Source organism: Sminthopsis crassicaudata, chromosome 5 (genome assembly GCF_048593235.1).
Source record: "Sminthopsis crassicaudata isolate SCR6 chromosome 5, ASM4859323v1, whole genome shotgun sequence".
NCBI classification, from domain to species: domain Eukaryota; kingdom Metazoa; phylum Chordata; class Mammalia; order Dasyuromorphia; family Dasyuridae; genus Sminthopsis; species Sminthopsis crassicaudata.
Window position 1 is genome coordinate 108,968,266 of NC_133621.1, and position 27,733 is coordinate 108,995,998.

A 27,733-nucleotide genomic window follows, 5' to 3' on the forward strand; every position below is an offset into this window, starting at 1 on the left:
AGTTTGTTTTGAATCCTGTACCCGAAGGGGATCCACCAAAGGACACTGAACAACTGAACAGAAAAAGCAGAAATCATTCATACCTTATCAATCTTCTATCTCTTGGTCTCACAAAGATTCCCTGACTCATTTAGTCTCTCTCCTCCTCTCCCTTTCCCTCTTCTCCTTCCCTCCCCCTTCTCTCTGACCAGATAAGCAGGAGCTGCCATCACTCTCATATTTAAATAGAGAAAATGAAGAGACAAGAAGTTAAATTATACCAAAAAGTTACCAAACTATACATACCTTTTGATCCAGCAGTGCTACTACTGGGCTTATATTCCAAAGAAATACTAAAGAAGGGAAAGGGACCTTTGTGTGCCAAAATGTTTGTGGCAGCCCTTTTTGTAGTGTTCAGAAATTGGAAACCGAGCAGATGCCCATCAATTGGAGAATGGTTAGGTAAATTGTGGAATATGAATGTTATGGAACATTATTGTTCTATAAGAAATGACCAACAGGAGGAATACAGAGAGGCTTGGAGAGACTTGCATGAACTGATGCTGAGTGAAATGAGCAGAACCAGGAGATCACTGTACACTTCACCAACAATACTGTATGAGGGTGTATTCTGATGGAAGTGGATATCTTCGACAAAGAGAAGATCTAATTCAGTTCCAATCGATCAATGATGGACAGAATCAGCTACACCCAGAGAAGGAACACTGGGAAATGAGTGTAAACTGTTTGCATTTTTGTTTTTCTTCTCAGGTTATTTTTACCTTCCTGTGCAACAAGAAATTTGGTTCTGCACATATCCTAGATACAATATACTATAACACATTTAACATATATGGGACTGCCTGCCATCTAGGGGAGGGAGTGGACGGAAGGAGGGGAAAATTCGGAACAGAAGGGAGTACAAGGGATAATGTTGTAAAAAATTACCCATGAATATGTACTGTCAAAAAAAAAAGTTATAATTATAAAATTAATTAAAAAAATAAAGTATCAAAAATAAATAAATAAATAATAGAATTACTGTAGGCAATATAAAATGCGCTGCCAAGACAAACCCAATAATTATATGAACACAATTACAAAATACTTCTCACATGAATAAAATCATCTAAACAATTGGAAAAATACTGATAGTTCATTGCTAGGCTGACAAAATATAATAGAAATGACAATTTTGCCAAAAAAAAAAAGTAGTAGTTAAATTATATCTCTCAGCTCAATAATAAACAGCAAAATGGTGATGAACAGACCTTAAGCCTTTGATACCCTCCAGTAGACCAAGAACTAATTATTAATTAGCAGGACATGAAGGGATCCACTTTGGTCCATTTTTAACTCTAGGCCTTTAGTTTCAAAATGCAAAAGGTGAGAAATGTTTCTCACTAAGGCAAAAGAAGGGACTTTGAAGTTTCCCCATCAATTCCAATCAGTATGTTTTAGCCTTGGAGCTGGTGTAGACCACTGAACACAGCCATGGTAGTTATACAGAAAACAAAGGGAAAGAGGTGTTAATGCTAATTTCTTTCACTTTTCATACTAGCAGAAGTCAGAAGCCCACCAACATCTAAGCTTCATTTTTAATCCCTGAAGTTCTTGTTGTGAGTTTTAAACCAAGATCACAGCAGGATAAAAACTGCTTTACACTTCTGAAGAGAGGTCAGGAAGATGTTCAAAAATTTATGTTAAATGAAAAGCTTTCTTCCTTCCCTTCAGCACAATTGTTTGTGTTGTAGGGGGGAGACGGATGATTTAAGAGCATGGTCACTAGAAATGACACTTTCCTCTCAAGGCCACACATATGTATCTGATCCTGCACTATTGAGAATTCCCCCTTACAAGATAAATGGGTGATTATCAAATAAATTTGGGCCTCAATTTTAAGAGCTACCACCAAAACTGGTATTATGTATAGTTTGGACACAGGATATAGTACTGTATATCATACACTGCATACATTTGTGATGTACAGACGTGGAGATGTTTCTTAAGCATCAGAACATCAATATGCCTACAGAGGAATTGTCCCAGCATTTCTTACAGCTCTAAGTAATGAATAGGCTTCCATTAAAAGGTTAGCATGTAACCTTACACTATGAGTAGAATTCAAGAGGGCTAAGAATAAACATGCTGAAATAAGATCCAAAGAATCTATGGATTGAAAGATAAAAGTCATAGTACTATATAAGGACAACTTTATTAAAATGAAAACTATATAAATGTGGAATAGAGTAAATTTTGAGGCAGGGAGTTTATCGGTAGAAACATCAAATGTGGGGTTAGATGACAACTTATTAGGACTTCTACAGAGCTTACTTGGTTCTGAATGGTTCAATATTCTAAACAGTGGCTTGGAAAACATGTCTATCAAATGTGCAGATCACACAATATTGGGAAGAAAGCTAACATACTGGATGAGAGATAGGATCCAAAGAAGACTCAACAGATTAATAAGGGGCCAAACCTAATAGACTAAATTAACAGACTGGAATTAAGAGTTGGAGTTAATGAAACTTAATATGATAAATTCAATCAAGAAGCATCATCAGGCCAGGCACTGTGATTTAAGTGCAAAATGTGGGTTCAAATAATCAACTTAATAAGAAAGGATACATGTGACTAGACAATAGTTCCTTATGAAAAGACATCAAAGAATTTTTGTGGACTCAAAACAAGTTAATAGTATTATCCATCAGCAGAAAACATGAATTCCATCAGAGCTTAGATTAAAGAAGGCACAGTATTCCACATCTGGACAATATTCTCTGTTTCTAGAGACTTGGGAGGTGTTAGATCATTCACCTTTCTAAGTCTATGCTGGGGAGAAATGAGTTACCTTGAGGGGTAATTGAGTCCAACTCAGATAACCCATTATATCTGACAGAATCACTAGAAAAGTATGAAAACTGACAATCCTGTGGTTTCCCTCACTATTTTTATGGCTCTACTCCCTGGCTAAAACTTCCACATACTATTGTCTCTTAAATGAGAGTTTTCTGAGGTTAGGGACTTTCAAAGCTTTGGCATTTGTATTCCCAGGAACTAATAGAGAATAGATATTTAATAAATGCTTTCTCCCCCCATGTATTCCATACATTCACACAGAATGAGAATATTCCTGTTGTTTCTGCAATATTCCATCCTAGCCAGACAAAATTTGAATTACTGTCTTCTATTTTGAGTGTCATATTTAGGAAAGGGAAAGTATAGTAAAGTAAGAAGCAGGTTCAGCACAGGGTGACATTACCAGGCAATATGAGAGTTGGTGACAGGAAGTGCAGATACTTGACCTGGAGAAAGAAAACTCTGTGGGAGGTGAAGATGATAGCTATCTTTAATTCCATGAAAGACTACCATTTGAAAGAAGGATTACATTTGTTTTGCATGGTCCCAGAAGACAGAATTGGGTAAAAAATGGAGAAAGTTAGTTTTTAAGCTTAAAATGAGGAAAAACTTCCCAATAATTAGGAAGATAGAGGATTTACCCTTGCTGATTTTAAGTAAAGACTTAAATAACCACTCAAATCACTCCCTGGTGATATAGTAAAGGGAGTTCTTGTTCAAGTATGGGTTAAACTAAATGACCTGTGAGGTGCTTTTTAAACTCCTTTTTTGTTGTTCAGTCATTTCAATCATGTTTGAATCTTTGTGATCCCATTTGGGATGTTCTTGGCAAAGACACTGGAGTGGTTTGCCATTTTCTTCACAAAATCATTTTACAGATGAGAAAACTGAGGCAAGCAGGGTTAAGCAACTTGCCCAGAGTCACACGGTTAGTAGGTGTCTGAGGACAGATTTGAGCTCAGGTCTTCTTGATTCCAGGTTCAGCACTTTGTCCACTGGGCCATCTAGCTACTCTTAATCAAATTTTTAACACTGATTCAATTGACAGCAGCTTCACCTCCTGGGCATGTGTTCACATGCCTGAATCGGGGCAGTTTTTCCTTTCTTCTTATTTGAGATTCCCAGTGCTTAGTATAATGTTTTGTACCCAGATGGCATTTAATATTTGTTTAAATGAACTTAATTGATGCTACATGATAGAAAGTGTTGCCATGGGAGAAGCTGGTACTACATTTTTTTTTGGTTGCTGTTACTATATGTGACTAAATATGGCCAACTTAGTAGAGAAAAAAAAATTAGGGCTTTAAAAAAAATCTCAATACTCAAATAAACATTCCCCTTTTTGTTCTCCCCACCTCCCCAACACTCCTGACTTGGACTCTTGAGGCAAAATACATGTAGTCAATAATTTGTTCTTTCAGATTAGGCACTTATAAAAGCCTAGCAATAATCATATCTAAGGGTCATATAAACACATTTAAAAAACACAGAATCTTGACCATGAATAATTGCTTCAGGAAATGATTTACATTCGTTACAAAAAAAAGAATTCTCAATATGGGCACAAAAATCCAGCAACATCCAGTTTGCATTTTTGGCCTCACAACACATTGAGAATATTAAACATATTTATTGATATGGTTTATCCAATTTGCATATCCCAAAAAGGAACTTGGTGAGAGGGCAGCTAAACAGCCAAATAATACAACAGCTTTTTTAGCTTCCAGAAACAAATTTGTGAGGTTAATAACTGCAATGGCCTTGGATTCAAGGTTAACACAGTCACATATTGCAATATAATTATCTAACTCTGACAAGGTCACCCAAATGGGGAGGTCAACTCATAGCTTTTATGCACCCTCAGGATGGAATAATTAATTTAAAGGACAAGAAGAAGATGGTTAGAAATTGCCCCTGACAGTGTTATAAGTGATTTGATATACATACTCAATAGAGCTGCTTGGGGATGTTATTTCAGGTGGCTGGTCTTGAAAGGTAGAGTACCACTGCTGTTGGAATCCAAAACTTGGGGCTTGAAGGCTGGCTTTGCTACACACTGACTGCTAAACTCCAGGCTTCAGGAGTGGCTACTTCTGAATCCAATTTATTCATCAATAAAGTGAAATGGGAATGGAAGGAAGGGTAGCCCACATGATCTCCAAGGTCGTTTTCAGTTTTAAATCTACTTGGTTTAAATATCATGTTTACCTTTTTATGTGCACATATCATCTCACATATTATTAGTAAAAACAAAACCTCACACTCTGTCTCTGCCCTTCAGCCCATTTGCCATAACCCGGTGGGCCATATAAATGTCCTCAGCGGGCCACATCTGGCTCGAGGGCCTTAGTTTGAGAACTCCTGAGAGTATAAGCTCCTTGAAGGCAGTGACTGTTTTGTCTTTGTTTCTTTGTACCCTCAGTGCTCAGTATAGTGCTCAAGCATATGGTAAATACTTAGTATATACTTATTGATGCTTCAACCTATGACTCATATATGTTTAGATTATATTCCAGGTTGTAACACAACTTTTAACATAATTTAAAAAAAAATTATTCCAGTCTAACTTCACTGCCTCATCATAGTGTAGAAGTAACCTGAGTTCTCAAAGTCAGACCTGAGCAGGTATGACTAAATTGGAAATGCCCTAAATCTAGGCTTCTTGATGAGCTGTATACCTGAGGACTGATTTTTAATAAGAACAGAGAAGCTTATTACCAGGTCAAGTACAGCACTTGCTAAGGAGAAGATGCTAACATTATTGAGGGGGTGGCAGTTTAAGTCAGTAGCAGTACCCAAACAGATAAAATTTTAGATATATTAAGTTTGAAGTGGTTAGGCATTAAAATAATGATGATCTAAGTTGTATTAATATCCTCTAGATGACTTCTACAGAGGTAGACATTGTAGGATTTCCTTTTCTTCCTTTAAACTTAGTGTTTCTCAATAACTATTAACTATCTTGATACAATATTCATAGAGGCTTAAAATTTTTTTGATGATAAGGGAAAAAACATGAACTGATTCTGTTTGTATTATTCAATGTGTCTTCCTTTCAAGTTTCAAAAAATGATTACTTTCTCTTGATATGACACAAATACTGTTTTAGCTCAACTATTTTACACTTAATTTAGTGTCCCTCTAAATCTACAACTCTGTCCCCTTTGCCTTCCATATTGAATATATTCTAAGAAGAAATGAATTAGATTTATAATCAATGTGGGTGTTAGTAACATGGTATTAGACAGTCTAAGTGGGTACACCATACAAGTCTTTACTGTTTTTCAATTCCCTAGGGATCCAAAAACATAAAACTTACTTCTCCAATGATAAAGAAAAGGTGAGCTATTTTTCTAGAAATAGAAAAACTAAAATTTTGGAGCCCACAACACTTTTATTTTAAAGCTATATCCTTGCAATAAATTCTCTTAAGCATGGAAATAATAAGAACAAAGTATAGCTTTAAAGATCAAAGATTTAAGGGAAACCACTATAAGATGCATATATGTGATATGTAGCTGTTCAAGAATAAGTTATCATTAAAATGAGAATGGTATTACAATTCAAAAAAGGTCTAGGAAACCAGAGAGTGGCAGAAGGTAACATAAGCAGAGTAAGAAAATGTTCTAGAGTGAGAACTGGGGGGGGGGGGAACTCTGCTTCTAATCATGACTTTGCTGCTTGTGAATTAGGGGACTTGGGCAAAAAATAGTGAAACTCTATTACCCTGTTTCCTCACTTGTAAAGAAGGGAGCTAAACGAGATCTCCAAAGTGTTAGGTTATTACTAGGTGCTAAGTCCGTACTTAACAATTCTCTAGCTCAGGATTCACACCTTTAGTTCACACCTTTTAAAGGAGTTCTGAAAAGGAGTTTATACACCTTTAAAAGGAGCAAGTTCATTGGTTGTAAGCTGTGAATTCACAAACGTGTGAATTCTGATCCAGAGAAATGTTTAGACAACCTGAATTATCACCTTGTAATCCTAACTGTAAGTAGTTCTCACAAGCCCCTGGAGTACCCACAAGCCCATTCTCTGGGAGGATAAAAGGAGGCAACATTGAGTCTGGAAGGAGTCAGTCTGGATTGGGTCAAGGACAAGACTTCCCAGGAGAACTTCAGGGAAGCTGGAGGAGATTCAGAGCCAGGATTCAGGAAGAAGAGGATTTGAGATTCTACCTTCGCTCTGGCTGGAGGCTCCAGAAGCCTCCCAAGAAACCTGCTCCCAGAGAAAAGGATTCACAGAAAAGAGATCTCCTCCCAGAGAACGATTCACAATTTAGAGAAACAGAACATTACACATTTCTGGTTCTGGCACTGGAGGAGTCCATGACCATGAAAGCACTGGAAATTCTCATATATCCTAATAGCATAAACCTAGGTACAAATGGGTCGTGTCCAACAATTTCTTATAGGAAGACAAAAGAGATTCCATTATGGTATGTAATCCTATTCAATGCACAACCACAAATTAATATACCCCCTGCATCTTAAGTTTTAGGAGAAATGAAGCACCATCTTGCTCACCCAAGAGGCCTATGAAAGATACCTTGAGCCCATTTGCCTGAATTCTTACTCAGATATATACTAAGGTCAAATATCAATAGAGAAAATGAAATTTTAATCTCCAAACAAGCTCATCTTCTAAATAAAACAATTTAATTTTACTAAAAACAACCAAGGTTACATCTGGGTTCAGAGTCATTCTAAACCAGCTGAGTAATTGCTATTGTGGCCCTGTATTGGCTTAGATTCAAACTGTTTGACAGTAAAGGCTTAACCAGACAAATTACTGGTATTCTCCTAAAACCACAGAAAAAAAAACTACTGTTTACTTTTAAGTTTACAAAACACTTTCCTAACAATGATTCTATGAATGCAATTGTAGCTATTTTTGTTTCATTGAAGTACAGTTAGGTTAAAAACTTTGCAGAAAGCAAAGTACTTCCATACTTTAAGCTACATTATAAAATAGCAATCATGAAAACCATCTGGTATTGATTAAGGAACAGAATTAAATCAACTGAAAAAACTACACAAGGGAGATTCAGAATAATAGAACTCAATAACCACTAAATTCTGAAAAAAAAAAAAAAAGTAGAAAATCCCACAAATTACCTAGGGAAAAAAATTCTTCTTATGATAAAAACTGTAAAGAAAACTGAAAAACAGTTGAGCAGAAATGAGGATTAGACCAACACCTTATACTATGTTCTACAAAGCATTCTAAATAGATGTGCACATTTAGTATTAAAGATTATACCACTAAAAATTAACACATGCATCTAACAACTATGGCTAGATATATTCCTAACTAAACAAGAGATAAAGGCTATTATAAAAGATAACAAAATAAATAATTTTGATTACTTGAAAACTAAAGGCTTCCAGATAGACAAAACTAGTGCATCTGAGAAAGACAAAATAATCTTTGTATCAGATTTCTTTGATATTTTCTTTTGCTATATCCAAGATATAGAAATAATTAAGTAAACAAATTAAGCCTCCCCCTGCCCTGCCGGTGCCACCTTCCCTATTACTCCTGAAGGCAATGACATTTTCCTGCTCAGGCTCCCAATCTCAGAGTCATCCTAGATTTCTATGTCCAAGCTTTTGCAGTCTTCATCTTTTACCTTTACACCTCTCTCTCCTATGACCCTGTCAATATTCTAGTGAAGTCCCTTCATCACCCCACACCTTGATTACAGCAAAAGCCTGCTGCCTGCCTCAAATCTCTCCCCACCCCAATCCATCCTCCACTCAGTCACTAAAGTGGTCCAAAGGACAAATTTGACCATATCACCCTTTGCCCTCCCTCAGTATACACCAGTGGAAAAAAATGCTCCAAGTAGGAATTTTCTCTGGCTGTTCTCCTCCATGTCTGGAATGATTTTCTTGCTCATCTCTATCTATTGACTTTACTGGCTTCCCTTTAAATCCCAAATAAAACTCCATCTTTTACAGGAAGCGCTTCCTAACTCTTCTTAATTCTAAGATCTTTCTCTCCTAATTCTTTCCTATTTATGCTATATATAGTGCATTTGTACATATTTGTTTGCTTGCTGCCTCCTGCAAATGAGGGCATTCCCCCAGTGCTTAGCATAGTGTCTTGCACACAAAAGGAATTTAATAATTGTTTACCAAGTGACTTGCCCAGTGTACAGCCCACCTTGAACTTGGCTTTTCTTGGCTCCAAGGGCAGCCCTCTATCCACGACACCATGCTGCCTGGTATGAAGTAAGTAGGGCTTACAAGCAAATGTGTAGTATGAGTATATTCTCCATTTAACAGCTGATGAATTTAAAACATTCAAAGGAAGTATTAGTTGGAACTCAAGCCCAGGGTTTTTGACTCAGTTCAAAGCCTTTGTGTGATTTATGTTTGAAAATCAGTGGGATAAGAGCAAAAATATGCCAGGAGCTACCTGTAGGAGAGGCCGCTGTACTCCCAGTACTTTCATGGTATCTGCATTAGCCAGGATCTTTAAAGGGTCAGAAGTTTTGGTGACACCTTCAATCTCTTTGTTGATTTCATTCAAGACCTGGTTGAGGAATATGTTTTTGATATACATGGTGAGAAACTCTCGAAGAGGACACTGTTTGGCTGGACCAAGTCCCAGAGCATGCTCGATCTCTTGAATAAACCTAAAAGAATAGAGGAGAGAAACTATATGTAATAAACTCCTTGAATAAAGGGGTCAATCATAAAAATGCTTCACAATTCTTTCAAAATATCACCAGAAGTAGGGACACTTCTACAGAGCAAAAGAGGGAAATTTTTAGAACGTCAATTTTCTTGGTAGAATTCTAAAGAACCAGAAGTGAGATTATTTTCCATTTGCACAAGACATAGCTTGTACGAACTGTTAATCTGAATATTGTTTCCTTCATTAGAGTATGATGTCTTTTTAAAATCAGGGACAATTTATTTTGCCTTTCTTTTTATCTTCATTGCATCTTGTATGACACATATTGAGAACTTAATAAAAGCCATAATTAGCCTTCCCCACACCCTCCCAATTTAGGAAACTCTGAAAGTTATCAGACAAACCTAATGATAAGTTTTTTGAACACTACACCTAAGATTGTAACAGCAGAAGTGGCCCATGAAAAGAAAATGGGAATGGCTAGTCAAAGAGAAATCTTATTAAGGCCTTTCAATTTTTATAAACAATATCAACAAAAATCCCAAATAAGGCAGATAGGGTGTACAGTACAGTACAGTTGTACTAACTGTAAATAGCAAAAACTATTTAAAGGAGGCTTAAACAAGTTGAACAAAATGGAAAAGCAAGTTGGATAGTTAAGAGGAAGAACAGAGATATTCATTGGTTTAGTTACTGTTGGTTGGAGGACACTGGTGAGACTAATATTCCTTTTGAATTTGTAATCCCCATTCCCTAGTACATCTAACCTCTAGCCAGCCTGCAAAAAAAAATCCCTCTTCTACCTTACTTCACTTTTGAAAGTAAATTACTTTTGTGAATATGAGAGAAAATGGATTCCACAAAAGTTTCTTTTTCAGAAAGGAAAATGTGGTTATGGGGATTCTTTTCAAAAGAATAGTTGGGAAAAAAAAGTGTCTTTTGAACACATACTTTTTGAATACTCAGTGCTCTGACATTTTCAAAACTTATAACATTTATTATAGAGATTTTTTTCCTTTACTAGTCACTATGGCCCTAAACAGATCAATACAATGCTCTTAATTATCTCTGTATTAGTTTCCTTGTTTACCTTTGGTGTCTCTAGGACAAAAAAACTCTGAGTAGCACTGACAGAATGCTTTCTGTCAACTTTAGCTGAGTGATTTCTTTCAAACAAAATCCATCTATTCCCTAAAGCTTATATTATGTTGGCTTTATCAGTCTAAAATGACATATCCAGGTTGATACTATTACCTCTAACTCCAGGGGACCCATTTAACATAAGGTTCCAAATCTGCTCTCAGAATTAGGAGAGATCTCTGTGTGAAAAGGAATAAAAAAGAAAAATAGAGAAAAAAAAAAAAAAAGAAAATGAACAAGAGAAGCTCCACAAAAAAAAGCTTACTTATCAGTTCTTTCTTTATTACAGTCAATAACAGTAAGAAACTTTGTTAAGCTGAAAAAACTGTTCAGAGAAGACACAAATCAGGGGCAACTTTTGCTTATTAAGGAAGCAATCAATGCCATGCAGGAATCTGAATGGAATGGCATCTGTTGGTATTATCTAGAAAGACTGGAGAAATAAGTAGAAGCAAGAATATATTTTTATATTATATATATATATGTTTGTGTATATATATAATTATATATATATTAATTCCTTTTTGCTAGATTATGGAATCTCAGACTTGAAAGGGCCCTGAGAATCCATCAGTTCTAGCTTTACTTGAAAGAGTTTAATTTTGTAAATATCCATTTCGCTTAAATTGCCAATTTTATTGGCATAAAATTAGGCAAAACAACTCCTAATTGCTTTAATTTTAGCTTCATTGCTGGTGTATTCATTCTTTAATAATAATAATCTTTTTAGTAAATCTTAGAAATTTGGTTTTCTTTTTTCTAAAAAAAAAAAAAATCAAACAAGGGTAGCTATTTTATTGATTCCCAACGCCCCTTTTTAAATTAGTTTCTAGTTTTATTTATTAGTTTGCTAGTTTTCTTTTATTTCAATTTTATTAATTTCTCCTTTGACTTTAGGATTTACATTTTGGTTTTTATTTGGGTATTTTATTTTGTTCTTTTTTTTTAAAGTATTTTTTAGTTTCATGCCCAATTTATTAATTTTCTCTTTCTTTGTTTTACTGATATAAGCAATTAAAGATATAACATTTCCCCTAAGTACTGCTTTAGCTGTATCCCACAAGTTTTGATATGTTGTCTCACTGTATTCATTATTTTTGATGAATTTGATTATTTCTATAATTTGTTCTTTGGCCTACTCATTTCTTAATATTATATTAGTTTCCAATTAATGTTTAATTATTGTTGTTTCTATGATCCTTTATTAAATGTAATTTCTATTACATTATGGCCTGAAAAGAGTGAATTTAAAATTTTTGGGGTTTTTTCCTCATTTGGTTGTGAGGTTTCTATGCTCTAATAAATGGTCAAATTTTTTTTTCAAGATGCCATATACTTGGCTAAGTGTAGTGTTCTTGTTGGTTTTCTGGAGGTCTCTGGGGAAGCCTTCTTTTCAGTAAAGTAATCACCACAAAAGTAGCCAGGTGTTAAAGCCCAAATCCTTTATTATCTCTTTCACAATTTAGTTTCCTTGCCTGGGGCCTGGGCCAGCTTTCTGGAGAGCCTTTCAGACTGGTCTTGGTCTCAGTGAGCAAAGTGCAGGAGGCCAGGACAGCCACAGAGCTGTGAGATAAAGTGAATGAATCTGCCTCTGAGTCTGAGTCCCAGCTTATATGCTCTACACTAAGTATAAACCAATCATTATATCACTAGGAAACCATTATTTGTTGTAAGATTAAATCAATCATACTGAATTTAGAGAACTATTAATCACCATGCTAAAAATTAGATAACCATTGCCTTATCAATTCCACTGACTTAACACCATGTATGAATCCTTGCTTTAAGTACAGAGTTCTGGCCCATAACAGCTATAGACTTCTATATTCAATTGAGTGTGTATATATTATCTCTCTTTGAACCAATTCTGATGAGAGTGATATTAAACGTTGACTGCCCCCCCACCCCCAACTGCTCCTTCACTATAAAAATTCTTTCTTGCATGCCTCTTTTAAGTGAGATATTTTTCTCCATTATTCCTCTTTCTGCTCTCTTCTTTCTCACCAATGGTTTTTTTAAAACATTATTTCAAAATAATTCACTCCTGCTTTTTGTCTCTGTAAAATCCTTCTAATAGTCTTAAAAAAGATAGATTACTTAAAAGTTACATGTATCACCTTCCTACATGTTATGTAAACAGTTTACATATTTAATTGAACATTATTATTTCATGTTTACTTTTTTATGCTTCTCTTGAGTCCAACATTTGAAAGTCAGAGTTTCTATTTAGCTCTGGTTTTTTGTTTTGTTTTGTTTTTTGTTTTTTTCATCAGGAATGCTAGAAAGTTCTCTATTTCACTGAATATCTATTTCCCCCCTAAAAGATTATATTAAATTTTACCGAGTATTCTTAGTTATAATGCCAGCTCTTTTATCTTCCAAAATATTAGATTCTAAGCCCTCTGCAGCTTTAACATGACAGGTGTTGTATTTTATGTGATCCTAACCATGGGGAATTCTGGAGATCAAGATAAATACACTCTGTGTGGTTCTTAAGATGGCTCAATAGGATTTACAATAATAACCTATTTGGAGAATATTTTTATATGTGAATTTGTACTTTTAAAAACATCAAAAAAAACCTCTTCATATATATGCATACATATTCCTTAAATATATTAATATCTTAAACATGTTATCATAATGGATATGCATGTATATTTATTTTACATCATTGTCATGTGCCAATAATCTTTATCCATAACAAGAAATGGTTAAACGATAAATTAGATTTGAAAAAAGTTCTTGCATTGTTCTGAGTTCCTAGTCTATAGCTTTTGTACAGAGAGGAGGTAAATGATCTTCATTTCTTTCTTCTGGACACACTAGCAGAAGGAGAAACTGGTGCTTTGTATGACTTCTCCTGGAAGAAGGCAATACTTCCTAGTCTGGGTGGGTGTACGGTTGTAATGTAAAGAAAGAGGACAATCTGGAGTCAGATGGTCTGGGGTTTGACCCTTCCTTGGTCAGATACTTTCTGTGGAAGACTGGGCAAATAGTTCCCTTTCTCTGGTCTCAGATTCTTCATCTGCATATTGACTTAGTTTTAAAATGTAATATTATCTATATTTTGTTGCACTTTTGTTGATTAATTGATAATAAATTAATAAATGCTTTAGAATCTCTTTACTGAGAAATAGTACAGTATAGTAGAAGCTGACTTCAGAGTCAGAAAGACCTTATTTCAGTTTCTGTATTGGACAACATGGAGAAGGGACTTGAGTATCCTGGGAATTCTTCAAGTAAGTTACAGAAAAATTGTTGATCTGCTAATCTATATTAGTGGAATTTTCACACTAAGGAAATCACAAGTCTCAAAAAAAACCTCTAGATTATTCTATGAGGATTAAATAAAATAATAATTGTAGAGAATTTAGCACAGTGTCTGAAATATAGTTTGATATTATATGTTTTAGTTATTGTTATTAGTCCTAATTCAATTTAGTGAAAACTTAATGAATACCTATTGTGAATACAGTCCTATGCTAGGTACTTTGGTGAGGAAGGGGATTCTAAAATAACAAATAAGCCACAGTCACTTTAGTCAGAGTTTACAACCTGGTTAAGGAGATAAGGCTTATTTCTTAAAGATTATGTTGGTTCTTATATTTGAGTATATGGGTTAAAATTTCTTTTGAATAATCACCAAAGAGGGGATTTCGAAAACCTTTTCAACTGAAATACTCGTATTTTGGTTTGTGACTCAAAATGCATAATTACTTCCCATTCCCACCCCCCTCTTTGGTCATGGGATTTTGTTTTGTGTGATTATGTATAACCATCACAAAGGGTTTACTTTTCTTCTCTTTTTTTTCCTCAATGGGAAGGAGAAAAAAATTCATGCTTGCAAATTTAAAAAATTAAAAATAAAAGAGAGTAAGCATACTAATGTTCTATTCTATATATTTTCTCTCTGAACATGAATATTCCCTCTCTCTTTCTCTCTCTCTCCCCCCTCTTCCCTCCCCACCCTAATAATTTCCACTACTTCTATCTTGATTTGATTTCCATCCTTTTTCACAGGGTGCCACTGGGGAAATTCTAAACTAATTAAAATTTCACTCAAGCTGCATGGGCTTCTGATTTGCAAAGTCCTTTGCTTAGCTGAGGCTCATCATCACAAATTCCATTTCAGTGTAAAGCTCCATTTCTCTCATTCCATTTCAGCCAAGTCTAGCACAGCATTGACTAGCTAGAAACATCCTTGAGCAGAGTGGCCTGACACTGTATTATGGGATTTGAGGTAAAGGAACAGTTTTTAATTCCTCTGAAGAAAGCTGCTAATATTAAATAACTATTTTTTTGCCTAGACCCTAACTTTAAATTCTGTGGTCAACTACTCAAATGAACAATATATACATATAGTTTTTATTCACAATAGAGGTAAACAGGTAAACATGGGCATGTTTATGAATAAGACAGACTACTTTAGAGTAACATACACCTCTCGGCTGGCTCTTTTCTCATTGATCCAATGGCATAAATTGATGGAAAGGAAAAAAGCTTGTATGGAAAATGTCTTAAGAAGAAGATCCATTAGACAGTGAAAAAGAATCCCAAGGGAAGTGGTCAAGGTACCACTGTTGCAGAGAATCAAGACTAGATTAGAGAATACATTAGTGAAAATGATATATTGAAGGGTATTACAAATACAGAGAGGTTACAATAGATGACCCTGACATTTCTCCAGTCTCTAAAACCTAGAAGCAAAGAAAATAAAATGCAATTGTACCATATAGGAAAAGATAAATATTTCACGCAGCATAGAATTTTTAACTATGTTCTATACTAATATCCAACTTTTATCTTAAATCCAATTTATATCCAAATGAAAATATAGAACAAAATAAGGAAACAAAGTAGCACTTTTTTGAAATAAGATACCTACAAGAAACTTAATGCAAAGGTAACATGGCCAGTGAAGATTGAGGGCTATTGTTCTAAAAATCAAAATAATGACTTGAGTGGCATGATCTCTGTCTTATGGCAAAATAGAGAAGAGAAAACCACACTAGAAAGTTACATGTAGAGAAAATTAGAAAAAAATTCATTTAGAATCACTGAATTATAGGTCTTGGAGCCGTTAGAAAGCATCTCAACTTCTTCATTTGGAAGAGAAGAAAAGTTCAGAGGTCAAATGTCACAAAGATAAAAAATAGTGGAACCAAGATTTGAATCTGGTTGCCCTGATTTTTTTTCAACATAATAGTCTAATAAAAAGCTAAAACATCTTGTACTTAAGATTCTAGTTTGGATTTCTCATTAATAAAATGAAGAGAGGGAGCAACCAGAAGACCCAGTAGATAAGAGTACTGAGCCTAGTCAGGAAGACTCATCTTCCTGAGTCTAAATTTGACTTCAGGACATGTATTAGCTGGTTGACCCTGGACAACTCACTTAACCTGCTTGGCTTGTTCCTTATCTACAACACGAACTGGAGATGGAAATGGCGAATACTCCAACATCTTTCCCAACAAAATCCCAAATAGGGTCACAAAGAGTAAGATAAGACTGAAACAACTGAACTTAACTATACCCCCTCCTCCTAGCTCTCCCACCAGCCTATACAAAGTGAACCAACTGGTTTGAATAATCCTATTGGTCTTTACTAGATCCCAAAACACTGTGAGACTATAATTGAGAAGTCAACATTTTAGGCCTTATGCAGAAAATCCCTAAAACTTTGAAGACAAGCCAACACTAATACTAATGTGAATGTCCAACTCCAATAATATATAAATGATGTTCTCATAGCTCATTTAAATCAATCAACAATAAAAGCTAAAAACAATTTATTTCACTCAATACATTGCACTCAAAATCCCTAGTCAGATATGACTTGAATCAAGTAAGTCTTGAATTTATCCAGTCTTTCACAATGAGCAGTGGCAGATCTTTTGTAGTACTTCCCTCTGAGGCAATTAGGGTTAAGAGACTTGCCAGGAATCACACTGGTAGGACCTGGTAAGTGTCTGAAACCAGAATTGAGCTCAGGTCCTCCTGACTTCAGGACTGGTGCTCTATCCACTGTGCCACCTAGCTGCCCCCTTTTCATTCTTTTGAAATAAAATCTAAGCAAAACCTTATCAAATGCACAATCCTGGAAAACATGCCACAATAAATGTACTTCTTTGGAGATCTCAATCTTAGAAGTTCCTATACCTCCAAAAAGGAATATCTTAGAAGGACAACAAACTGGTAAGCAAGTCTGACAAAGGAATGGAAACCTCAGAAGAATTGATTGGCTATTTATTGAATTTACTTGGATTATCTGACTAGGAAAGGATCATTTAGAAATGATTTACAAGGAGTTCATTCAGAAACGGCAGCAACAGCCATATTTAAGACTATAAATCAGTGGAACATGAAAACCAAAGAAAAATCCATAAAGGTTAATGCACTTTGGGGCATATTCACCACTTAATTCATGGGAGCAAGTAATAGGCATGTCAAGAAGAGATTGTTCCTCTAACTCTCCGTAACTGCATATATTTAGAGTAACTATTATCTACTCCTCATGTACTTAAAATTTTCTCTGGATAAAAGTGCAAAGTAAGCTTAATATCACTGGAACACAATCATGGACAAGATGATCTCTAAAGTCCATTTCAATTCTAAAATTCTATGACTGTCTGTCCGTAGCTTATACCCTTAGGAGGTAATTTGCTGTTCTAATGAAATAAAATGGTATTCAGGTGCTCACATTTATAGCTACATGAAATTCATGGCTTCATCCAGAAGTAGAAAAGGGTAAAATCTTTAAGCAAGGAGGGGGGGGGGGGAGGGAAGAACATTATCTGTGAAATTTAGAACCTGCAGGCTTATAAACAAATTTAACTTATTTTAATCTTTCTATGAATATACTACTGGTGATTTGTGACTACACTTAAGGGTTCCCACTAGGCAGAAAAACACTTTAGATAAAATGAAGTAACCTTTTTTAAAGAAAAAAAAAGCCCAATAATTTGATTTTTTTTTTAAAGGTTAATCATTACAGAAATTTAAGTGATTCAAACTTTAACACTAAGAAAACTACTTTTCCTAAAATATTATAAGAGTTATTGACATAACACTATTTCAAATTCCGATTCTTCTTGTGCAGCAAAATAACTGTATGGACATATATACATAAATTGTATTTAACACATACTTTAAAATATTTAACATGTGTTTGTCTGTCTGTCATCTGGAGGAGGGGGGAAGCAGGGGAAAAATTGGAACAAAAGGTTTTGCAATTATCAATGCTGAAAAATTACCCATGAATATATCTGGTAAATAAAAAACTATAATAAAAAAGTTATTGACACAAGCCCCAGAAAAAATACAAAATAATTGTTTTCTAAAGACCTAGACTTCTCTGTATATTTATGTTTTAAATTTCACTTATTAAGGAAAAATAGACTTTCCATTCTCTTTTTCCTACTACAGTCAATACTTAAATTAGAGTTAAAGTCTTTTTAAAAATGTAACATTTGTTCATTCATTCAACAAGTCTGTTCTAAGCATCTACTATGAACATGGCAACACTACGTAGTTATGCACTGAGGAGACAAGTTTAGACAAGATATGGTCACAGCTCTCTTGGAGCATATGTGAGGGTTTAGAAACTAAGACTGAGAATAAGACACACACAAAAGTCTAACTACAATATAAAACAAGCCCTGATAAACATAATACATGAGAATGTAGACTCCCAAAAATTACTATTTAGATCTCTGGATGGGGAAGAGTTCAACCAAACAAGGGACAGGAAAATATCACAGATTATAAAATGGACAATTTTAATTACATAAAATTAAAAAGTTTTTGTACAAACAAACTTAATTCAACAAAATTAAATTTAGAATGGAAATAGGAAAAAAATTGCAGTAAGTTTCCCTGTTACAAACCTCACGTACAAGATATAATAAGGAGCTGGATGAAATTTTAAGAATGAATCATTGTCCCCCCAACCAAAAATTAAACTTGAAATACAAAAATTAAAAGGAGAAATCAATAATATTGAAAGTAAAAAAAACTATTGAATTAATAAATAAAACCAAGAGTTGGTTTTATGAAAAAGCCAATAAAATAGATAAACCTTTGGTAAATTTGATCAGAAAGAAGAAAGAGGAAAATCAAATTGTTAGTCTTACAAATGAAAAGGGGGATCTTTCCACCAATGAAGAGGAAATTAGAGAAATAATAAGGAGTTACTTTGCCCAACTTTATGCCAATAACTTTGATAACTTAAGTGAAATGGATGACTTCCTCCAAAAATATAGGCTCCCTGATTAACAGAGGAGGAGATAAATTGCTTAAATAGTCCCATTTCAGAAAAAGAAATAGAACAAGCTATTAATCAACTCCCCAGGAAAAAATCCCCAGGGCCAGATGGATTCACATGTGAATTCTACCAAACATTTAAAGAACAATTAGCCCCAATGTTATATAAATTATTTGAAAAAATAGGGGATGAAGGAGTCCTACCAAACTCCTTTTATGACACAGACATGGTACTGATACCTAAACCAGGTAGATCGAAAACTGAGAAAGAAAATTGTAGACCAATCTCCTTAATGAATATTGATGCTAAAATCTTAAATAAGATATTAGCAAAAAGACTTCAGAAAATCATCTCCAGGATAATACACTATGATCAAGTAGGATTTATTCCAGGAATGCAGGGCTGGTTTAATATTAGGAAAACTATTAATATAATTGACCATATTAATAATCAAATTAATAAGAACCATATGATCATCTCAATAGATGCAGAAAAAGCATTTGACAAAATCCAACATCCATTCCTACTAAAAACTTTTGAGAGTATAGGAATAAATGGACTATTCCTTAGAATAATCAGGAGCATATAATTAAGACCGTCAGTAAGCATAATATGCAATAGAAATAAACTACAACCTTTCCCAGTAAGATCAGGAGTGAAACAAGGTTGCCCACTATCACCATTACTATTCAACATAGTACTAGAAACGCTAGCCTCGGCAATAAGAGCCGTGAAAGAGATTCAAGGAATTAGAGTAGGAAATGAGGAAATTAAACTATCACTTTTTGCAGATGACATGATGGTATACTTAGAGAACCCCAAAGACTCTGCTAAAAAGCTACTAGAAATAATTCAAAATTTCAGCAAAGTGGCAGGATACAAAGTAAATCCACATAAATCCTCAGCATTTTTATATATCACCAACAAAATGCAACAGCAAGAGATACAAAGAGAAATTCCATTCCAAACAAATGTTGAGAGTATAAAGTATTTGGGAATCCATCTACCAAAGAAAAGTCAGGAATTATATGAGAAAAATTACAAAACACTTGCCACAAAAATAAAATCAGATTTAAATAATTGGAAAGACATTCAGTGCTCTTGGATAGGCCAAGCGAATATAATAAAGATGACAATACTCCCCAATCTAATCTATTTATTTAGTGTTATACCAATCAGACTCCCAAGAAACTATTTCAATGACCTAGAAAAAATAACAACAAAATTCATATGGAAGAATAAAAGATCGAGAATTGCAAGGGAACTAATGAAAAAAAAGTCAGAGGAAGGTGGTCTAAGTGTACCTGATCTAAAGCTATATTATATAGCAGCAGTCAGCAAAACCATTTGGTATTGGCTAAGAAATAGACCGGTAGATCAGTGGAACACATTAGATACAAAGGACAAAAAAGGGTACATTTATAGCAATCTAATTTTTGACAAACCCAAAGATACCAACATTAGGGACAAAAATTCATTACTCGGAAGAAACTGTTGGGAAAACTGGAAATTAGTATGGCAGAAATTAGATATGGATCCACACTTAACACCATATACCAAGATAAGATCAAAATGGGTCCATGATTTAGGCATAAAGAGGGAGATCATAAATAGATTAGAGGAACAGAGGATAGTCTACCTATCAGACCTGTGGAGGAGGAAGGAATTTATGACCAGAGGAGAACTAGAGATCATTATTGATCACAAAATAGAAGATTTTGATTACATCAAACTAAAAAGTTTCTGTACAAATAATACTAATGCAAACAAGATTAGAAGGGAAGTAACAAATTGGGAAAATATTTTTAAAAGCAAAGGTTCTGACAAAGGTCTCATTTCCAAAATATATAGAGAACTGACCCTAATTTATAAGAAACCGAACCATTCTCCAATTGATAAATGGTCAAAGGATATGAACAGACAATTCTCAGAGGAAGAAATTCAAACTATATCCACTCACATGAAAGAGTGTTCCAAATCACTACTGATCAGAGAAATGCAAATTAAGACCACTCTGAGATACCACTACACACCTGTCAGATTGGCTAAGATGACAGGAACAAATAATGACAAATGTTGGAGGGGATGTGGGGAAATTGGGACACTAATACATTGCTGGTGGAGTTGTGAAAGAATCCAGCCATTCTGGAGAGCAATCTGGAATTATGCCCAAAAAGTTATCAAACTGTGCATACCCTTTGACCCAGCAGCGCTACTACTGGGCTTATATCCCAAAGAAATACTAAAGAGTGGAAAGGGACCTGTATGTGCCAAAATGTTTGTGGCAGCTCTTTTTGTTGTAGCTAGAAACTGGAAGATGAATGGATGTCCATCAATTGGAGAATGGTTGGGTAAATTATGGTATATGAAGGTTATGGAATATTATTGCTCTGTAAGAAATGACCAGCAGGAGGAATACAGAGAGCCCTGGAGAGACTTACATCAACTGATGCTGAGTGAAATGAGCAGAACCAGAAGATCACTGTACACTTCAACAACAATACTGTATGAGGATGTATTCTGATGGAAGTGGAAATCTTCAACATAAAGAAAAGCCAACTCACTTCCAGTTGATCAATGATGGACAGAGGTAGCTACACCCAGAGAAGAAACACTGGGAAGTGAATGTAAATTGTTAGCACTAATATCTGTCTGCCCAGGTTACATATACCTTCGTAATCTAATGCTTATTGTGCAACAAGAAAATGGTATTTACACACATGTATTGTACCTAGACTATATTGTAACACATGTAAAATGTATGGGATTGCCTGTCATCGGGGGGAGGGAATAGAGGAAGGGGGGGATAATTTGAAAAAATGAATACAAGGGATAATGTTATAAAAATATATATATAATAAATAATTATTAATAAAAAAAGAATGAATCATTGTCTAATAGATAAATGGTCAAAGGATATAAGCAGATAGTATTCTAAAAATGAAATCCAAGCTATTCATAAACAAAAAAATTTATCCAAATCATTAGTAGAAAAATAAAATTTAAAGCAGGTCTGAGGTTCTATTTTGTGCCTATCAATTGGCAAAGATGATACAAAAGGATAATGACAACTGTTGGAAGGGTTTCAGAAAAATAAACATATTAATGACTGAAATAGTCCAGCTACTCTGGGAAGCAATTTGGAAAGATGCCCCTAAAGTTATCTTCCCCCAGGAAGTTTAAAAAAAAAACACAAAAAGGACCTATATATGCAAAGACTTTATAGTAGCTCTTTTTTTTTTTTTGTAGTGACAAAAGAACTAGAAATGAAGACGTGCCCATCTATTGGTTAAACAGATTATGATATATACATATTAGGGAAAATTATCTGTACAAAAAGATGCAAAGAAGAGCAATTTTATAATAACAATATAAAGAAAAACAACTCTGAAAAACTTAACTCTGATCAATGAAATGACTGTGATTTTCATGAAGTATATGCACTGCATTTCTTGATAGAGAAGTAAATAGATGGAGAGCAAGACATTTCTGGACATAGCCAATGTGGGAATTTGCTTTATTTAACTATTTGTTACAAGGGATTTTCCTCCCTTCTTAATTTCTCCACTAGGGAAGTAGGGAAGAGGGAATAGGGTAGCAAAAGAAAACAAAGAAAAGGAGGCCATTGAAACATTTTAAAAATAAATACAAAGAGAAAGAAGGCCAAATTAAACTTACATGATTAAAAATATAGTAAATTTCAGGAGTAAAAAAAATTTTTTTTGATAATACTGTCTTTAGAAAAAGGTCTATTTTTTAGGTATTAAGTTCAGAATAAAAATAGAAAAAAAGAGAAATTTTACTTTTTCCAAGTAGATGTTTTTTAAGAATGAGTATTTTTTTTTTTGGAGGATCATTAGTTTTATTCCTGAGCTTTACTCACTCCTAAGGCTAGTGATTTACAATTTATTTAACATTTATTTTAATGAGATGGGCTAATGAAAAAAAAAAAAAGAATAGATATGCTCATTAATAATGGTTAAGATTCAAAGGTGTGGCTTTCCATCTCACACAATTTGGAAGAGGCAGATCATTTCAATAGTTCAAGTTTTGAAGAAAAAATGTAGAACAACTAAGTAATGAAAAGTTCATTGTTAGATAGACATAAGATATGAAGTTACATATAGGATACAAATCATATTCATTGAAATGTAACAATTCTATAAAATTGGAAAAATCCATTATCTGAGAATCAAAAAAGGATAGGATCTTTAATGAGGTAAGTGAAATAATAATATTAATAGAAAGAAGGCAGAACTGTTACTCTAACTTGTTTTACAGTTTTCCCAGGAGCAAGCCATTTGTATTCTCTCCTTATATAACAAACATAAAATCGATGATAAGAACATATACAGATGCCCTTAATGTTATTGACTGAGATAATAAAAGAGTTCTTAGATGTACTGAGACACTATTGTTTTAGACCTGGAGAAGGGCAGATGTTTTAGCTTTCAAAAAAGAAAAAAAAAAAGAGGGAAAAAAAGTTAAGTTTGAAAATTCTAGGACCACTAGTGAGTTTAATTTTGATTTCTGGGGGCATCTAGTTGGCACAGTGGATAGAGCACCAGCCCTGGAGTCAGTAGGACCTGACTTCAAATGAGACAACACTTTCTAGCTGTGTAACTCTAGGTCACTTAACCCCAAATGCCTCAGGGGAAAAAAAATTGACTGCTTGTAAAAATCAGACTTGCAATTTGTTTAATGTAGAGAGTTCTCTACCAATGCAATTATATCAACTAGCAATTTGATACTTTAAAAAATCCTTATATGATTCTCATAATTAATCTAATATATATTTTAAATATAAAAAAGATGAAAAAGATTTTAATAGCAGAGGAAAAAGAAACTGGTGATCACAAGCCAGCAAGCTTTCATTAAGAGCACATCATGCTAAATTAACTCCATTTGCTTTCTTTTTTGGGGGGAGATATAGTTTGTAGACTGGTACTTTGGGGCACTTTCCTCAACTTCAATTTTATCAAAGCATTTTCTGTTGTCTTATAATATCCATGGAGATATTTCTGCCTCCTAACATTAGTCTAAAGCTCCAGTCTGACACTGTCACTCTAGTGCTCAATAGAATCCTGTGGTTCCCTATTACTTCCAGGATCAAATGCAGAATTCTCTGACACTAGAAATCCTTCATAGCTTAGCCCCTCATTACCTTTCCATTCTTTCTATACCTCATCCCATATATTCTTCAATATTTTTTTCTATTTATTCTATGTTTTACATATTGTCTCCCCAATTAGATTGTAAGTTTCTTGAGACTATGGAAAATGTATTTTGTGTCCCCAGCACTTAACACTGTACCTGGGCACATAGTAAGTGCTTAATCAATGCTTACTGACTGACATACACAACTCAAGATTATAAATGGCTATGCCAGATAAGCATAAGCTCTTTTATTCAGGTCCCAGGTACCCCTAAAGAATGGCAAGTTATCTCCAAAACCATCCAGGTCACTTCAGAATCAGATGAAGATGCTGACAGTCCAGTCACTATAGGACTTTCAATAGGACTTTGTTAGCGGAAGAGTTTTTCTCCAATGCCTCGACTATCACCATCAACACTGCCACCACCATCAGCATCACTTTTAAGTTGAGAAGCAGAATGAATTACTATCATAGCCATCTTACCTCCCTGCTTCAACAGTTTTTCTCTTTTTGTAACATTATTAACAAAGGAGCAATGTGAGTGTGAGTTTGCTATTTGAGTAATATTTGATAAATCTTTCCATTAAAATGAATAAAAAGAGAGTTACTGCACATGGATTTTTTTCCCTGAATGATCAGTTTTTAAAGAATGAGCTTTGTCCATATAGTTAGAGAGATATAACTCAGTAGGCCAAAAGATCTATGACTTAATTCGTATAATATCCACCCCTCTATGAGTTGCACCACTCAGTTACCCCAGTTATGTGAGATTCACCAAAATTTAGCTAGGCTAATTCTTGAATACAAGACAAAAACAGTCTTTGCTAAACCGGTATTAACCTCCCTATACCAACATAGTTCTTCCTTTTATTCCCACATGTCTATGTTACCTCCTACATCCATTAGTACACTTCAAACTTCTCTGATGGTAATTATTAAATTATTTTATTTTAATCATTCAAACATCTCTTTAACTCTGATGACTAGGAGAAGTCAGTTAGGATATAACATCCCTTAGGGGCAGGAACTCTCAGTTTTGTATTTGCATCCCCCATGAAACATAGGATTTAATAAATACTCCATTTTCAAAGGGTCCATTTTCTGATGCTAATATCTATAAAATGTGTTGGAGTAACAACCTAGACACATTTTTTTAAATAGAAGCTTAGCTTATAATTCTCCAGAAGTCTGATGTTTCATTCTAGAGGTCAGACATCAGACAGACATTTTCTTCCTTATGTCTGCTTTCATATATAGCTCCATGATTAAATACGGATTAAAGATTTTATAATTCTCACTTTTATACATCTCATTTTATTCAAAGCTTATCCAGAGTAAAAATTCTACTCAGGAACCTGAGTTGCCAAAGAGTTGGGATTATTAAATTTGTATACAGAATAATAAACACAGCGAAAAAAAAATCTCTATTCTAGCTGATGTGCCAGAGATTATTTGCAGGCGACTATCCATCAATCTTACAGACATTAAAATGATGGAATACACAATATGTCCAAAGAAAAACTAGACCCTATGGAATAATTTTGATTACAATATTATCAGTTCCTGCAGAACTGATATTTCTCTCTGGAATGTGCTGATGACAAATACCTAAGCCATACGAAAGATAAACCAGCTGTCCAAAAGGAAATGACTGAACGAAGGTTAATATGTGTTCACTGAGTTATATTCTTGGGCTGATTTCTGCTAGGAATTGCAGCTGAATGTGGACAACATAGAGGAAAAACCAAATCAGAGTAGTATATATCATAATAATTCCAAATATAGCCACTTTTGCTTTGCTTTTACACAAAAAATGTTTCCTGTTTTCAAAGCAATGGGAAAAAATGAAGAAATATTTAAATTCTTTATAATCTCTCACATGTTCTATACATTCTAATTTAAAAATACAATTTTACAAAAATTCATGTGTGAAGAGAAATTTTTGGCCTGTCCAAGACAGTCAGGTCACTCTGATACAATTTATTCTACCTATAAAAGACCTTACTAAAATCCCACACATTACAACTGTCTTGCTATGAAGTAAATTGTCCAGGGGCAAGAGGACCAACCTTTAAGGCTATTTAATTTCACCCAATGAATTTGCTCATCATTCTTTTTTCATGCTAGCATTCCTGTTCTATGTTAAATAGCATGTACATATTTCGTGGCAACCTATGACTGGATAATATATGTCAATGGAATGCAATGTGAATTAATTGGCTGAAGTGAAATTAGCTCCAAAGCAGACTAGCTCACTCAACTTTGTATTACTGGCAGACTAGTTGTAAGTACTGGGATTTTTAAATGCTATTAAATGGAAAGAAATAAGTCATGTTACCAAATCTCTCCCTGAAACAAAATCTAGTTTTAAATTACCAATATTCTACAGTCTCCAAAGAATTTAAATCATAGGTGACCTAAAGGACAAAGGGCAGACATTTGATCTAAATAACTTCACCAGTGTCTCTACATCTCCTGCCTGTTGTAGTTAAGAGGGCCATGATGTTTCATGAATAAACACTCCATTTCTCACTCCAAGCATTTTCATTGGCTGTCATCCCTATGTGGAAGGTTCTTCTTTAACTCTCTTGGATTTTTTAAATTTTTCTTTAAATCTAAAATTCTACTTTTCCTGATTCTCCTTAATTTTAATTTTCTTCTTTTAATGATTTCCAAATTATTCCGGACATAGCTTGTTGTACAGTTATTTCTATGTTATCTCTTCCATTAGAAATGACATCTTTGAAAGGAAAGATTTTCTTTTGATGTACTTGTGTCCTTGGTGCTCAGCACAGTGCTTAGTATAGAGAAGGAAATTGATAAATTTTTACTGACTATTTATTGCCATTGATGAAGTGGCATAAAGGATGATAAAAGTGAAGTGTGATAGTTCTACAGATAAAGTGAGATTTCTTTGTGATGCTATACTGATGTCAAAATAATATTAAGAGATCTAGGAAAAAAACTTCAACATTTTGGTTAGTATTTATAGGGAACCATGCACAAGAACAGTTGAGGATGAGAAAGTATGGTTGGGTTGCAGTACTTATATTGATGAAATTGTGTATCGTTGAAAAAAAATAATATGCTACTATTTAAGCATGTAAAAATCCCTTCCTATATTTTATCTACATGATTAGATAGTAAATTTCCTAAAGACAAGAAAAATACCTTCAATTTCTTTTGTGTTCCAATATTGTATTTCACTGATGCTGCTCTTCTCACAATAATTAATAATGGAGTCTAATTCTCTGTAATAATTGTTTTCATATATTTTAATTCCAGGCAAAATATATCCCATGTAATGCATTTGATTCTGTGGTACACACAATTTGAAGCCTCCTATCATCCCTATATAATGATAACATGAAATAATGTTGTTAAAAATACGTATATCAAGATGAGGTGGAGCACAATTCGGTATTGCAATGTGCAGAGGAACAAATAGTGAGTTGGAGATCATTCCTACAAAAACAAATAGGACAGAAACGCCTTTCAAAACTAATCTTGAACAGGGTTTATATAGTTTTTGAAAATCAGTCCTAAGCTACTGCTTACTGAGCAGCTGCAAAATTCTGGCAAAGACAGAAAATGGGCAATGTGAACTAATGAAAGGGAGGGAACTGTGTTTCATTCTACATAGCTGCTAGAAGAGAGAGAAGAACATGATTCTGGGGTTCAAAAT

General features: G+C 34.3%; 1 protein-coding gene across 1 annotated transcript in view; it reads right to left on the reverse strand.

Moving 5' to 3' along the window:
- EXOC4 (exocyst complex component 4) overlaps window positions 1–27,733 on the reverse strand; it is a 911,913-nt gene that overhangs the window by 249,359 nt on the left and 634,821 nt on the right. The window contains 1 exon segment of the mRNA XM_074267888.1: window positions 9,265–9,484. Coding sequence (XP_074123989.1) covers window positions 9,265–9,484 — 220 coding nt within the window.